At 34.0% G+C, this 15,875-nt stretch overlaps 1 protein-coding gene across 1 annotated transcript in view; it reads right to left on the bottom strand.

The window, feature by feature from the left end:
- LOC132739796 (roundabout homolog 3-like) overlaps positions 1 to 15,875 on the bottom strand; it is a 32,564-nt gene that overhangs the window by 14,253 nt on the left and 2,436 nt on the right. Inside the window, exons 2-3 of the mRNA XM_060727590.1 lie at positions 14,512 to 14,742; positions 13,709 to 13,981 (exon numbers count right to left, since the gene is read on the bottom strand). Of these exons, the coding sequence (XP_060583573.1) occupies positions 13,709 to 13,981; positions 14,512 to 14,742 (504 nt within the window). The remainder of the gene's footprint in view (positions 1 to 13,708; positions 13,982 to 14,511; positions 14,743 to 15,875) is intronic.

Here is a 15,875-nt window from a genome sequence, read left to right as displayed (position 1 = left end):
AGGACAGATTGTTCGAGTCTACGATGGTTAATGTCATTCAAGTCGCCGACAGATCAAATGGCTCGCTGGTTAGAAGTTTTGTCACAGTTTAATTTTAGGATTGAACATAGAAGTGGAAAAAAACATACAAATGTTGACAGTCTCTCTAGAATGTCATGTGAACCAGAAGAGTGTAGTTGTTATGATGGAAAAACAATCTTGGAAAATTTACCTTGCAAAGGATGTGTAACCTGTATGAAGAAACACGAGTCTTGGTCGGATTTTGCCAAATTTGATAATGTTGTTCCCTTGTTCGATAGGAACATAGGTGAAGGGAAAAGTATCAAACCTGTTGTGTTACGAGTGAAACCACAAAATGAATGTACATTTTGGAGTTATATTTTCGTGTTAATGCAGCTGCAAATTATAAAATTGATGAGTTGTTTAAAATCACTTTTCCATGGAATAAAAAGGGCAAGGAAGTATTTTCGATATCGCATTGGTCGACTTCGTTTCCGTGAAAGCCTACATTCGCGTGGTGAAAGAAGTGGAAACAATCTCAACATGGGTGAAAATAATACACAAGTGGTTGACAAGGACGTAAATTCCATACTAGGTGGCGAAGTTGTTTCATCGGAAAATGAAGCTCAGGCATCTAACTTGGGTTGTCTTAAGCAGTTCAACACTATTAATTATTCACCAGTCAGAATGGCAAAATTACAGAGAGCAGACCCAGATTTAGGAGTTGTGATAACATGGGTTATTGAAAACAAACGACCCTCCAGGGACAAGATAGCTGGATATTCTCCAGGCATACGTAATTACTGGTTAAATTATGACTTACTAGTGATGAAAGATGGAGTGCTGTTTACAAAATATATCCTCAACACAAGAGAGGAGACTTTGCTTCTTGTTGTTCCAAAGGTTTTACAAAAAGAAATTTTGGTATCTACACATGACTCAGTTACAGGCGCTCATTTGGGAATTACAAAAACTTTGTCGAAAATAAAATGCAAGTTCTATTGGTATAAATTAAGACACAGTGTGGAAATGTATATTAAACAATGTGAGAAATGTTCATTTCGGAAAAGACCTCACAAAACTCCAAGATCACCTCTATCCGAATACACTGTTGGACATGTAATGGACAGGGTCAGTACTGATATCATGGGACCTATGACAAAGACCGATAATGGCAATGTTTATATCCTAGTTGTAATGTGCAATTTTACAAAATGGGTGGAGTGTTATGCAATTAAAGATCAACTTGCTAGTACTGTGGCCGAGAAAATAGTGTACGAGTTTTTGTCTCGATACGGCATGTGTTTAGATATTCATTCAGACTTGGGCTCTAATTATCAATCAAAATTGTTTAATGAAGTTTGCAGATTGCTGGAAATAAATCAGACACGCACATCCGGTTACAGACCAATGGCCAATGGAGGACCTGAAAAATTTAACCAAGTCTTGCAAAACATGATTACAACCTATGTTAATGAAAATCAAACAAACTGGGACAAAAATCTTAATTTGATTACTGCAGCTTATAGAAGTACTGTTCATCCAGGCACAGGATTTAGTCCAAATATGCTTATGTTAGGAAGAGAAGTATTGTTGCCGGTTGAAATATCAATGGGGTGTATATTAGAGAAACAAGCACAAAGACATGTGGATTATGTAATAGAACTTGAAGATAGAATGACAAAGGCATATTCCATTGCTAGGAAAACTCTCAAGAAAAGTGCAAATCGCCAAAAGAAGGATTATGACAGTAGAGCACATAAAACTTCATTCAATAAGGGAGATTTAGTGTTATACTGGGACAAATCAAAAGTGAAAGGTAGGAGTAAGAAGATTGAACCTTTTATCTGGAAAGGACCAGTTATCATAACAAAGAAAATTAATGATGTTCTGTTTGAAATCAAAATGGGGTCTGCAACAAAAACAAAAGTCATACATCATGATCGTCTGAAACACTACTATGGAAATCGAATGACAAATTGGCAATCAAACATGGCGAGAATCAACAAGAATAACAATAAATCACAAATCAAAGAAACTAAGACAATGCAGAAGATGACATCTGAATCAGATTTTCAACAAGTAAGAAGAGGTAAAAGGAATAGGACTCAACACATACCATACCAGCACAGAACATAAAGATCATAAAGAATCATCATGTAAAATATCTTTCATTAAGTTTTAATTTCAAAGGAGAACATGTTGGATATATAAGGGTACTCTGAGATTTTGCAGTCATTTCCAAGTTTTCAAGCGTTCAGAACTGTGTACAGAATTGATAAAATAATTATAATAATTTGGAATATCTGAAAACAATTGATTATCATATTTTATTGGATTTTTTAACTCTTGTTAAAATTAATTTATATTATTGGAGGTTTATGAGAAAAATAAATGCAAGAGTGTAAAAGCTGTAAAAAGTTATATTCGAATAAGTCAGGACTTTTGAAACACGAAAAGTATTGTATTTTCACTATGAACGACAATTATTTTGAAAGAATCGCAGGAGTAGACATGGAAAAACAAACTACAAAACGACGACATGAAACAATATCTCCACCACCATCAGCAGCTACATTTCCTGGCATATATACATCACATGTGCCTTACTATGGAAGTGCATCGTCTATAACAATGAGACCACTTGAGCCAGCATCTAGACTGCCAAGTACAACACCTTATACAATTCTAAGATCAGATTCTAACAATGAATTATCTACAGCATTCGATAAAATAAACCAAAGATTATCTAACATTGAAGAAAAACTGGACTCTCTTTCGGCAAAAATTAATAACCAGAAGAAACAAATTCCAACTGAACTCCTTGAAGAATTAGACAGTTTAAGAAACAAAATTCTAGAATTTCAAAAATGAAGAAAATGAAAGTGAAAAGAGGGGGGAAAAGATGAATTTTTCATGATTACTTCTTGCAAAAATATATATATTGGATATAAATCGTAATTGGAATTAATAAGTGATTTGTTCAAAATGGAATATTACCTTGTGATTCATTTCAAATTGGAATATTAATTGTTGTTCATTCTGAATTGGAATATTAACTTGTGATTCTTTTCAATTTGGAATATTAATTGGTGTTATTTTCGATTGGAATATTATTGTGTGATTCTGATTCAAATTGGATTTTAAAGTGTTTTATTTTCAGTTTAACAATCAGTGCCATTTTTTTAATTTTAATTATGATATATATAAATATTAAGTTTAATATTTTGGCACTTAGGACTTTATGGTAGAGACGACTACCAAACAAATCTTATATTCAGTTTGTGCCTTTAAAGAATTCTTACACATTTGTTAAAATTTATTAAGAAATAAATAGGCACCAGGACTTTGTGTGCAAGAAATAGACAATGTGTGAAAGATTGAATTAGGATATATTATTGTGAAATAGTAAAAAAAAAGGACAACAGAACAATTATATTATATAATTGAGTGACAAAATAAGTTTCATTTTGATATTAAAACACGGTGTTAAAAGTTGAATAACTGTTTGAGAACTTTAATTAGTTTGTTTTGAGTATTCAATGTATAATTGTAGTCAGAAAAATTTTTGTCGTTAACAGAAGTAACATTTCTGTAGATTTAGTATTTTCTTAGAATTTCGTATTTGAATAATGCTTATTTTAGTTAATGCAGTGTTTATATGTTAATTGAGAATGTTTTCTTGTTAAACTTCTATTCATTTTGGGAGTAAGATTGGTTGAATAGTCACTGATTTTTGTTTCATTTCTATATTTTTGTTTGGTGTTGTTAACTTAATTGGGACAATTAAGCTTTTTAAGGTTGGGGGAGTGTTGTAGTTTTAGCAAGGCACCTGGTTTAGGTTTGATTTAATGATTGAGTTTGTATGAGAATTGAGACCTCATTTGTTGTCATTATTTATTGCTATAAATCTGTTGGGGCTAGACTGTGTATCAGTCTGGGAGATTTTAGTTTGGTATCTCTGTCAACGGGTACCTGCATAAATAATGGACAAGAGGTCTGCAATTGTTGTGTTTAGGGAACTCAATCATTGGTTACCATCATAAATATTCCAGGGATCAGTCTGTTTGTTTCTGGTACAGTTACTTGATCAACACTTGTCGTCATAAATATAGAAGGCTTAAATTTGTCAATTAACACTAAGGTAACCTCCAAATATGGAGAGACTAGGTATTTCATATAAATACTGGGACAAGATTTTCTGGGGGCAGTTAACATTCAAGTTTCTAGATTGAAGATTGAAGAACAATATTCAAAATGCAAGAGTGAGATTGTAAGAGCTAGAGTCGGGATAGGGATTTTTGAGAGTTAATTCTCAGTGACTTATCAACCATGTGTGAGGAAGAAAAACTCTGTAACTTTAATTATTAATTGTAGAGTAGAAATTTAGGACACTTTCAAACAAATAAACAGTGAAATGAAATTAAGAACAGTTATTGTGTATATTTTACGTGGAATTATGGAAGTAGTAGAAATTATAAATTACGAGAGAGAAGAATTTATAACACTTGACCTCCAAAAGGTCAATTCAAAATGGTCGCTTAAAAATACTAAAATAGGTCATTGAAACTATGATACAATATGATGCAATTAATTATTATTGTCAAAATCAAATGATTATTCAATATGATCAGATTTTAATGAGATTGGCTACCAAATATAGCGAATGTAAGCCTAATGGCTCAATTAACAGTATATACATGTACAGTACTGTTTTACTATATTTACTGTTTTAAATATTTCGCAATAACAAATTAATATTTTGTAATAACGAAATAATATTTCGAAATAACGAATCAATATTTCGTAATTAAGATTTTATATTTCGTTAAAACGAAATAATATTTCTAATTGGGAATTATTATCTCGTAAAAACGAATTCAATTCCGGGAGAAAGTGTGGAAAATGTCACTTCAGGTGTTCCGTAATTTTCAACATTATTTGTAGCTATGATTTTTTTTAAGTTGTTCATTTTGTTTTCATATATTTTGCACTTATTATGGTATTTATGGTTTAAAATGAGTATTTAAAAATTATTTTGAAATGTCAAAAAGTGTCATTTCAATGCCATAAACACAACACAAACCGAGACAAAAAGTGTTTTAAAATATATACTGCGCCCCCACAAAAAAAAAACAACAAAAAAACAACAGGTCTTAAAAAATGGCAACAGTAGGAATCGAACCATAGACCTCTCACACATCAGTCAATCACTTAACCGGCTGTGCTACTGCGGAAGTAACGATGACGTTTACATTTTTAGCAGATATGACTTTAACTAACATTAGTTTCATAGTTTTTTTTATTTTATGCTTTTCAGTGGATTACTGATTTATCCGTGAAAATTATATTTGATAATTTCACAGTGAAAATTATCAAAATATAATTTCACACTTTTCAATGACGAAACTACTTTCTTAAGATTTTCCCCATGTGGTACCTCAATTTTATTTTTGCTGACAATTCTGACAATGTCAGGCTGTTTCGAGAAAAGCAAAGTTGAAATTGATAAATAACTTAAATGTCAAAAGTAATAAAAAGAAGAAAACTTACTTCTATTCATCTAAATTACCAATCACAAAATATCGTCTCTTAATTTTTTGTTTGTTTCATTTTTACAGTCTGAAAAATACATTCCTTCCACATGCAAAACTGCTGTTGGTGACATTTGGGCATATTTAAGTTTAAAAATAAGTGACTATTTAATTTGAAATTTAAAGTTAAAACAACAACAACAATAACAACACCATATATTCATCGAGTCATAAAATGTCTGAAACCGGGAGATTGTTACGTGTGGCAGCTCTCGAAAATTTTGGAATTCAGTCACGGTTTGGAGAAAATTCTACAAGAAGATTATCACATCATTCCGGGTACCCTCCAATAAATTTCTAGGATATCTTAAAGTAACAGCAAAGTTATCTATACAAATATTACTTGTAAAAAATGGTACTGACAACAAGCGAACAGAGACGTCGACCGATAACAGAAAAACAGAGACAAGGACGGATAACAGAAAACTGACAACAAGACAACGAGGGTTGATAACAGAAAAATAGAGACGAGGACCGAAAAAGAATAACGTAGACGAGAACAGATGACAGAAAAATGGAGACAGGGGTCGAGAACAGAGACGGGAACCGGTGACAGAAGAATTCACAACATGAAAACGGAGACCAGGACTGATTACAGAAGAAAAGAGACGAGAACGGATGACAGAAGAACGAAGACGAGAACCGATAACAAAACAGAACAGAGACCGATAACAGAAAAACTCACAACAAGACAACGGAGACGAAGATTGATAACAGAAAAATAGGACGAGGACCGATAACAAAATAACATAGAACTTGATGACAACATGAAAAAACGGAGACCAGGACTGACTAAAGAAGAAAAGGGACGAGAACCGATGACAGAAGAACTGAGAAGAACAAAGACGAGAACCGATAACAGAAGAACTGACAACAAGACAACGAGACGCAGATTGATAACACAATAACATAGACAGATGACAGAAGAATGAAGACGGGGATCAATAACAGAGACGGAAACCGATGACAACAAGAAAACGGAGACCAGGCCTGATTACAGAAGAATAGAGACGACATCGGATGACAGAAGAACGGAGAAGAACGAAGACGAGCACCGATAACAGAACATCTAACAACAAAAAAACTGAGACGAGGACCGATAACAGAAGAACGAAGACGACGACCGATAACAGAACATCTAACAACAAAAGAACTGAGACGAGGACCGATAACAGAAGAACGAAGACGACGACCGATAACAGAACATCTAACAACAAAAGAACTGAGACGAGGACCGATTACAGAAGAACGAAAGTGACGACAAATAACAGAAGATCTGACAGCAGAGAAATGCGACGAGAACCGATAACAAAAGAACGAAGACGACGACCGGAAGACGATGACCGATTACAGAAAAACGAACACCAAAACCCAAGAGTACTCAGAAAAAGGTGCCTTTAATTAATGTATATTTTGCATGCACACGTTTTAACCCCCTCACACATATTTACGCTGTGCAAATATAAGTAGGCATCTGAGTAGCCACTCTATATGCTTGCATAGAGTGCCAGATAAAATCTAGCAGATAGGACAGGAAAGAGTGTAGTGTTCGCTTCGTAAACCCCTAAATATGTTTAAATGCCTTAAAAATTCCAATACTATCTTTAATTTTACTTCTATTACTTTTATCTTATCCTATAGAAAAATGTATGCCATCTTGCATTTTTCGGCCATATTGGATTGTTTTGTTTTTTTTTTAATTCTGTTTTGGTGTCTAATTTGTTTTTACCTAAACTTGCTTTGTGACAAATTTCAGGCTGTTCCTTTCCGTAAAAGTTTTATTTGATCTATCATCCATTTATGATAAAGAAATTTGGCGGCCATTTTAGTGGTCATTTTAAACGGCCATTGCAATGGTCAAGATCACAAGTTTTTCAATTTGGTATCCACCTTTATGGGATTCAGCATACCTTAAATAGGTAGAATACACCAAGATACCACTTGTACTACAAAATGCCTCTAGCATCTTATAGAGGGCCAAATTCTCAAAATCAGTCCTGTCTAATAGGTATGAAAATTTATACTACCCATAATACTCTTAATACAGTCGGAATACGACACAACAGTTGAAAATGACAGCAGTTGAAAATGACGACAACAGCTGTACAAAGTAGCGTTGGCGTCAGTGCAAATTGACTGCAAGTCGGTATTTATTTCTTCATACATTTTTTTCCCGTAAAATCAAGTTTATGCTTTCAAAGATTGACTTAATAGATGGCATAATTATAAAGATAAAGAAATATAGCAAAAACCAGAAAACGGATTTTATATCACTGATTCTGTCAAATGCCTCATCTCATCGAAATTTATGTTTACATTTATTTTAATCCAAATTTTGTAAAGTAAAGCTTTAACAAGACCAGCAGCTTGTTGGCAGGATCGTTTAGATGTACACTTAGAACTTGAATATTACGGAATGCCGTTAGGGCCATTGTCTATTAATGTGTTGATCTGAAACGCGTTTCAGATCAACACATTCATAGGCGATGGCCCTAACGGCATTCCGTAGAATATACCTAAAATATCTACTGTAGATATAAAAACGAACACTAATAATTACCCACCACGCGACTCCAATGTTACATTTTCATGGATATATAGTGAAAACTGTCGCCGTCAATCTCACCTTTTGTATTGACTTTTGAATACATAGTGTAATTATTGGAACATTTAGCGAAAGTAATTTTCAACCCCTTAATAATCTACGTTTAAAAAATATAATATACTGCTTACAGTATGGAAGCATAAACCTGCCCTTTTTACTTGTGTCTTATGACTTTTGACTTGTGACTTTTGACTTGTCTGTTGAACATGATAATTCGGCGCGTTTTTGAATGAAATATGGCAGACACGAGTTTTTACATAGAATATTTTTGTTCATTGAATTGTATCAGTTAATTTTAATATAATCTACGTTTTAAGTACTTTTCTCGATTTGTTATAGATTGCGTTTGTTTAATTTAAATGTTGTGACAGTGCGTCTGATCATCTTTCCTATAAAGTACCTATGAGAGTGTAACCTTTAGTTAACTATTGCTAAACAGATTCAGATTTATGTAAACTACTAGATTTCTTCACAATGTGCATTCCAAGTTATAGATATTCATGTAACTAAGCTTTGGGTGTGTAGTTTTTTCTTCAAACGTACACACTGCATACAACTTATTTAAAACAACATTTATTTTACATGTAGTAACATAAGCTTATGTAATTCAATTTGTTATCGTTGTTGTTTGTCATTGTTTGATTATCGTATGTAGTTTAATAATAATTGAATAACTTTTTGGATTTTATGTTGATAGTGAAATAGAGTAAATATCAGCAAAATCTTAGTAAAGAGGAGAGACAATGGTATATGTCCTTATTTTGGAAAGAAGGGAGGTGTAGTTGTATGGGTCGTTGTAAGGTCCAATAAAACGAGGGTAGTTCGAAAAGTGTTGTTACTCGACTTTTTTCTGGAAAACTATTAGAGGATGAGATGTTATAAAAAGTTTTATTGTATTTGCTAGTCATTTATCTTCCTGCTTTACAACCATATAATGTTGCGAAAATCAATGCACGATGCATATCAGCAATACATATCAGTAGTGGGTATGGTTTATATACTGGGCAAAAAATCGAATGGTTATCTGCAAGATTTAAGAAAGAAAAAAATACGTAGTCTTCAACAGAAAGATCATTCTTTAATGTGCAAAACAAATCTTTATAATATCTTTATTGGTTTTCCAGAAAAAGGTCATGTGGCAATGTTGCTTTGTTTATGTGTTCCTTCTATAGTTTAAGAAAATGAAACAATCAGTTTCAGAAATAAAAGTGAAATCTTTGAGTAGTAAAAGGTCACGGTCACAACCAAAAACACCTTTGCATGTACCTCATTGAGGAAGTTGCATGCCAATGTGAGACATACTACTGCCAATGATGCCGAGCCAACATGACACAAAAATGCACCACAATTTGACAATTCATGAATTAGCCTCTGAGACCTTTGCCATAGAAAGAGGGACCTGGGCGTGCAGCACAATTTCTATTTATATTGGAAATTTGGCTAGGCTATTTGAACATCCCATCATCATTTACTCATTAAACAAAATGTTTTACAAAAATGTGACCTTTGACCCCTAAGTGTGACATTGACCTTGAAGCGAGGAATCTGTGTGATAGAAGTGAACATTTTTGCAAGGTTATATGAAAATCCAATCATCAGCGAATGACTTATATTCGAGACACGAAACGTTACATCACAATGTGACCTTTGACCTCTAAGTGTGACATTGACCCATTGACATTGGACCTTCAAACTTTATATGTAAATGCACCTTCATGAGTTCTACATACCACATCCATTATTCTGTTAATGGTCAAAAGGTCACATTGTGGTAACCATGACCACATGAGTGCAAAGACTTTAAATGGTCATATAATCTAAGTGCTTTGATCTTAAGCATTCAAACTTTCTAATATATATATATATACACACTTTGGTTCGGTACTGTGACACTCACCATTGACTTTGTTACTTTAAAATATGTGTGGCAGGCATTACTTACCATGTTGCATCATCCTCTGCAGTTTGAATATTGTTGATGTTATCTGTTTGAAAACAATTTAAAGAGACTCGGATACTTTGTACTTTTGCTAATGAAACAGTAGCAGGCACGGGCGAACTTTGTTCTTGACATACACTTATAATTAAACTTGTCAGTTGACCTAAAGTCATCGTCATGTTGTAAGGTAAACTAGAAATGATATATGTTGTTTGGATTGGGACTTGTCTGTCAAATTTGGTCGGACACATTGATTGATGAATTTCCAATTACATGTATATATTTTTAAATAGATTACATCAACAATCTTACAACAGCATACGTGGGCGCGCCATGGTAATAAAAATCTCGAAACAAAGTGATCCCTCGGAATAAGCCATATCTGCAATTCTCGTATTTTTATATGCAAAACACAAATGTCATTGACTGTTCCAGTTTTGAGTTTCTTGTGATTAATCCAAAACACCAAGCTCATTATTGTCATGATTGAAATATTTATTGCGAATACATGTACAAGTGTATATATAAGTACGCTACTACTATGACGTTTAGCCATTTTATTGAATTTGAGGTGCGGACATTAACAAAAGTTGTATATATCAACATAAGAATGATATCATAATTGATCAAAAAAGAAAAGAAACCACTGTCGATTATCAATGAGGATAGTCTATTAATGTTCCACAGAAAAAGGCTGTCTCTGTTTATCTTCCTAGCCTTGTAGGAGTACCGGTTTCTCCACTGGATGGCAGACCGCTCGGTGCAGTTATCTGCGGCACCACTGAGTGCGATATAGCGGTAGTTACCGGAATAGGTTCAGTAGTATCATCTATGTACATTAGATGGATGGATTTTGAAATAATTTGGCACAAACGTTCACCATCGTAAGAAGATGTACCCGGTATGCAGACACATCTCTAACCTTTAATAATAAAGGTCAATGTCAAGTATGGGTCAACACCAAATGTTGACATTTCAGACGAAGGCTGCTTTTGTCCAAATGAAATTTTGTCAAAACATCAAGGCTTTGGCTTAAATAAGAAAGAATATATAACAGATTAGTTATAATCTGTCCAAGTGACCTTGACCTTCAACTCAGGGTTGCGGCTGTATATAGCGACACCTCGTCTCGTGATGGTGGACATTTGTGCCAAGTTATTTCAAAACCCACTCATTCATATAGAAGTAGACGTTTAACCTCTAAGTGTGACTTTGACCTTCAGTGCGGAAATGTGTCTTATACTGGGACACATCTTATGATGGTGAACATTTGTGCTAAATTATTTCAAAATCCTTCATCCAAAGAACAAAGCGGTGACGAACTATTTCAACCCAGTTTGACAGTGTTGTGGAGACATAATTACATACATTTGTAGTAGCTATTTATATATTTACAGCTGTTTAGTCGTGTTGCATTGACGTTTTAGTAGCAGGTTGTATGTTAACCATACCAATTTATTGAGCTCGAAAAACAATTGCAATGCCGTTTCAGCGTCATGTGCCATTTGTAAATCCGGTTTCAAGAGTTTAGCCAATTCTTTAAAGTCTTTATTTCTGTTCTTCGAAATTGAATACATCCGTTGACAACAAATTACGTCTTGTATATCAACTTTTGTACTGAAATCTAGACTATCAAATAGTTCGGGTAAATAGAACATTACGTCAGGTTTTCCATATTGAGCTCGTTATTCTTTTGGGGTCTAATAGCGTGAGTATTCCAGTTTTGAGCAATTCGATCAAGGTGTGTTTGAATTAGATCCATGAAGCAAAACTTCAGATTAACAGAGTGGACTGGGTCGAGTTTATCATATTGTCAAGAATCACGCAAGTCTTTAAAAAAGATGAGCCACCACTGTAAATCTTTTTGTCGTAAAGAGCCTAACCAACGTTCAACTCGCTGATTGGAAGTACTTTTACCAATTATAACACTTCTGTGTTTTGCAAAAGCGTCAATTGCATTGTACCGAAAGACCTGTTGTAAAAGGTATACATCAGAGTTTTCTGTTCTAGCATCACAACGTATGATACGAGTGTCTTTTCAATTGACTTCAGGGAATTTAAAAAAATACTTTGGAATGAGGTATGGATTATTGTTTGTATCCGATACCTCTAGCCAGATCAGTCTTCTACTTAATCTATCAATAATACCATGGATACAAAATCCAAAGGGTTTTAACTTGCAATAACCATCTAAATGCCAAATATAGTTGGGACCTTTCGCACAATAAACACGCCTTTTGAGACGATAGGTTCTTCTCAGATCAGATGAGTGCCCTCAGGATCTAAAATCTTCATTACCTCCATAACTTCCTGATGAGTTGTCTTTACATTATGATTAATTTGAAGCCGTTGCCACAAAAACCTATAACCCATAGTTTGTCCACAAGTATTCAGCTCTTTGTGAATGGTATTAATAACTGTGGGGTTGTAATCCCCGACGTTTTATGTTAAACTTCTTTAGGAATCTATATAATTGCCGCATTGACAACAAAATTTTATGTCTATTTAATAAAAATCCTAGAATCTCGGTGTATTCGAAAAACCAAGTTTGTAATATTCAATAATAAGTTCGGACATCTGTTTCAAAGTTTGCTTTGGCAAATAGGTTGGTACAACACACATCACCACATAAAAAAGTGCCAAAATCATTGATATTATGAGCCCAATCTTCATTTTATTTCTGTTCATCTATATCAGTATCTGTCAGTATCTGTAAAGTATATGAAAAATAGTGTTAACAGTTAGGATGATAAGTGCAAATAACAACAATATATCTGGTATTATATGTTCTAGCATAGTATAAAGAAAAATCTAGCATGAATTGTTCGTGTTTTTTTTGTTTTTTTTTTCAATCTTTAACTCGCATGTCAAGGGTTTGCTTTGGATAATACATAACATAATTTATTTTAGTATGATAGTGCAGAAAGGTTGGAGCTTACAGACACTCTCTAGAATCTCTTATAGGAACTTCAGCAATGGTTGTTTAGTTTTTTTGCCCAGTGAAGCACCAGCTAGCACAAACCTAGCAGGATTAAAACCTAGACTGCCAGCAAATCCTCCTATCATAAGTCAATTGTGTGAACCACTCAGTCAGCCTGCTACCCTGAGCGACACTATGCGCTAGCTAGCAAATAGATTAATGTGAATATATATTTTAAAATTAAAAAATCCATCAACCCTCGAATTTATCAGATACTATAATTTACAGGATATGAACAGCTTCCACAACCGTCATTAAAACAATAAATTTTAAGAGAATCTACACGTGAGAGAGGTTTGTATAACACTTACATTTTGAATAAGTCAGGACAACTGTCGACAATACGAGATGCTCAGCAGCCTTTAAATTGCAGCTAATCCAGATGATAAAGAGACTGTGTTATAAAACGACTCAATTAAATGGGAAAATTGTTCTAGAATATAAAGCGTTTTCGTCTGCCATATTTCATTCGAAAACGCGCCGATTTATGTCAAACAGGTAAGTCACAAATCAGAAGTCAAAAGTCACAAGTCATAAGTCGCAAGTCATAAGACACAAGTTAAAAGGGCAGGTTTATGCTTCCATATTACAGTACACTGTTATGTCCTTAGTGAACACGTCCGTGTCGAGGTCATTTACAGCGTATAGATGATACGTTCCACTATCTCCACATTGCACTGACTTCAGTGTTATATTTCTTCTTCCATCGCCTTTATCTCGGAACAAGACTTTTCCTGTTTGATTTGATATGAGAAGTATTTGGTCAGGCGGGGGATTCCCTTGTATGTAAACCACCATGTCATAACTGTCATTCTGAACCAGTCTGCTGTATGGGGAATCCCAGGTTAATATCTTTGAAGGATCTGAAAAAAAATGTGGAAAAAAGTGAAAAGAACCATATTGCATTTATATTTGCCTGAATGAACATACGTGACTTGTTTTGTTTGTTTTTACAGCGCACCGATACAATTTAGGTCATATGGCGCCGAAATAGGAAAGATATTTTGCCTCGGGTGTAACAAACTTAAATTTAAGCAACACCAGGGGTCAGAACCACCCCATACCAGCTGGAGCTAAGAGATGTATAGACTCCAGTAAATCGAACCCATTTAGTCGCCTCCTGCGATCACTCAGAGATAAACGGTGACTACAGTTCTGATGCCTCAATCCTTAAAGGCAACCCCTCAATGGGTTTGAAAATACATGAAGTCTATAAGTATATGGTTAAGAGAAATTCGATCGTTATCATTGGTGTCTTGTAGTGATTCATTGATCACATGTTCTCGATTGGTCTAAAATATAGGCGAAAATACAACAACAACAACAACAACAACAACAACAACAGAACGAAGATGAAAAATGGAATACGGCACGAACTTTTCACCTTACTTACAAAGAACATCAAGAAAAATCTTTTCTATAACATCAGAACGTTCCCCAGTCTGTGAATAACATCCGTATGATCCGGACTGGTTCCGTGTGATTGCTTTTAAAGACAGCTGGTTCCCGTCAACATGAAATAATCTATTATCACTTTCCCAGTAAATCTGATCTCCCTGGTACCCGGTACTGTCACAGAGTATATCAATATAGCCCCCTTCAATAATTTGCACAGTTTCCTGATCTGAAAAAAAGATGTCAATAGGTAGAATTTTATTAGGGCCATCGCTGTTTAGACATATCATTCTCGCATTTCTTTCTTTCTTTCTTTTCATCTTAGTGTTTTTGAATTGTCAACGTCTGCCTGACACGACAATAGACAGGAAATTTTACACAATGTTCTGCTGGCACGACACTTGCCAGGAAATTTATTAAGACATTCAAAATTTACTTGATGTTCTGCTGGCAGGACAGCAGACAGGACATTCTGAAGGACATTGGAATTTAAGCTTTTAACGAACGAGGCTGCCGATGATGACAGAAGCGCACTGAAGGTGGCTAACATTCTGACAGAAAATCAAGATCAATCTATAATTAATTTCATTATTGTATCTTTATTCACTATCTAGACTTTAAACTATTAATTGTTACATGTATAGTTTTCTCATGACAGAAAATATATTAATTAATGCGTTAGGTGCATCGAGAAAGCGTTTAATTGAAAACACAGTTACTGGACAAAACAAGATTTACTACGGCTATAAATATATAGCAATTCTCATGAATTTTCCAATGTTTGTTAATAAGCCTGGTCTGTAATTATGTTTCTTACTGTTGTGTTCGTAGGCATAGGTATATAGTGAATATTCTCATGTATTGAAAGTGTTTCTTCGACGCACTTATTAAAAATATTACAAATGAAAGCTACAGTTTGACATACATGTGTCAGCATATTGAAATAGTATACTCGAATTTGTTTAAACTTTGAATGAGGTTAAAAGGGCTCCACTGAGGTTTAAAAGCCTAGAACATAACATTTGAATTCTTACATAAATGAGTTGGGACTCTTTAAACAGAAATATATACAAAGATAGTTAAGACATATACTTTGAAATAAATTGCAAAATCGTATTTTTATGCGTTTCTTTGCCAGATTTGAGTGAAAAGCGTTTAAACGATTTATAATTTTGGTCATTTTTTTACAATTTGAATAATTATTCTGGAAAAACGAAGTGCGCGAATGAATTAAAATTTTGCACAAAGATTAGTGGTCTAAACCTACATCAAATGGAACATTTATCTGTAAAAATATTTTCATTCCCATCATGTCAAAAAAAAAAACTCAATGGAGTCCCTTTAATATACGATTACAGAAAT

The sequence above is a fragment of the Ruditapes philippinarum genome, unplaced genomic scaffold (assembly GCF_026571515.1).
Source record: "Ruditapes philippinarum isolate M1 unplaced genomic scaffold, ASM2657151v2 ctg232_1_1_1_1, whole genome shotgun sequence".
NCBI classification, from domain to species: Eukaryota; Metazoa; Mollusca; class Bivalvia; order Venerida; family Veneridae; genus Ruditapes; species Ruditapes philippinarum.
The sequence above is the reverse complement of the archived record's forward strand: the minus strand, read 5'-3'. Positions and strand labels throughout refer to the sequence as shown.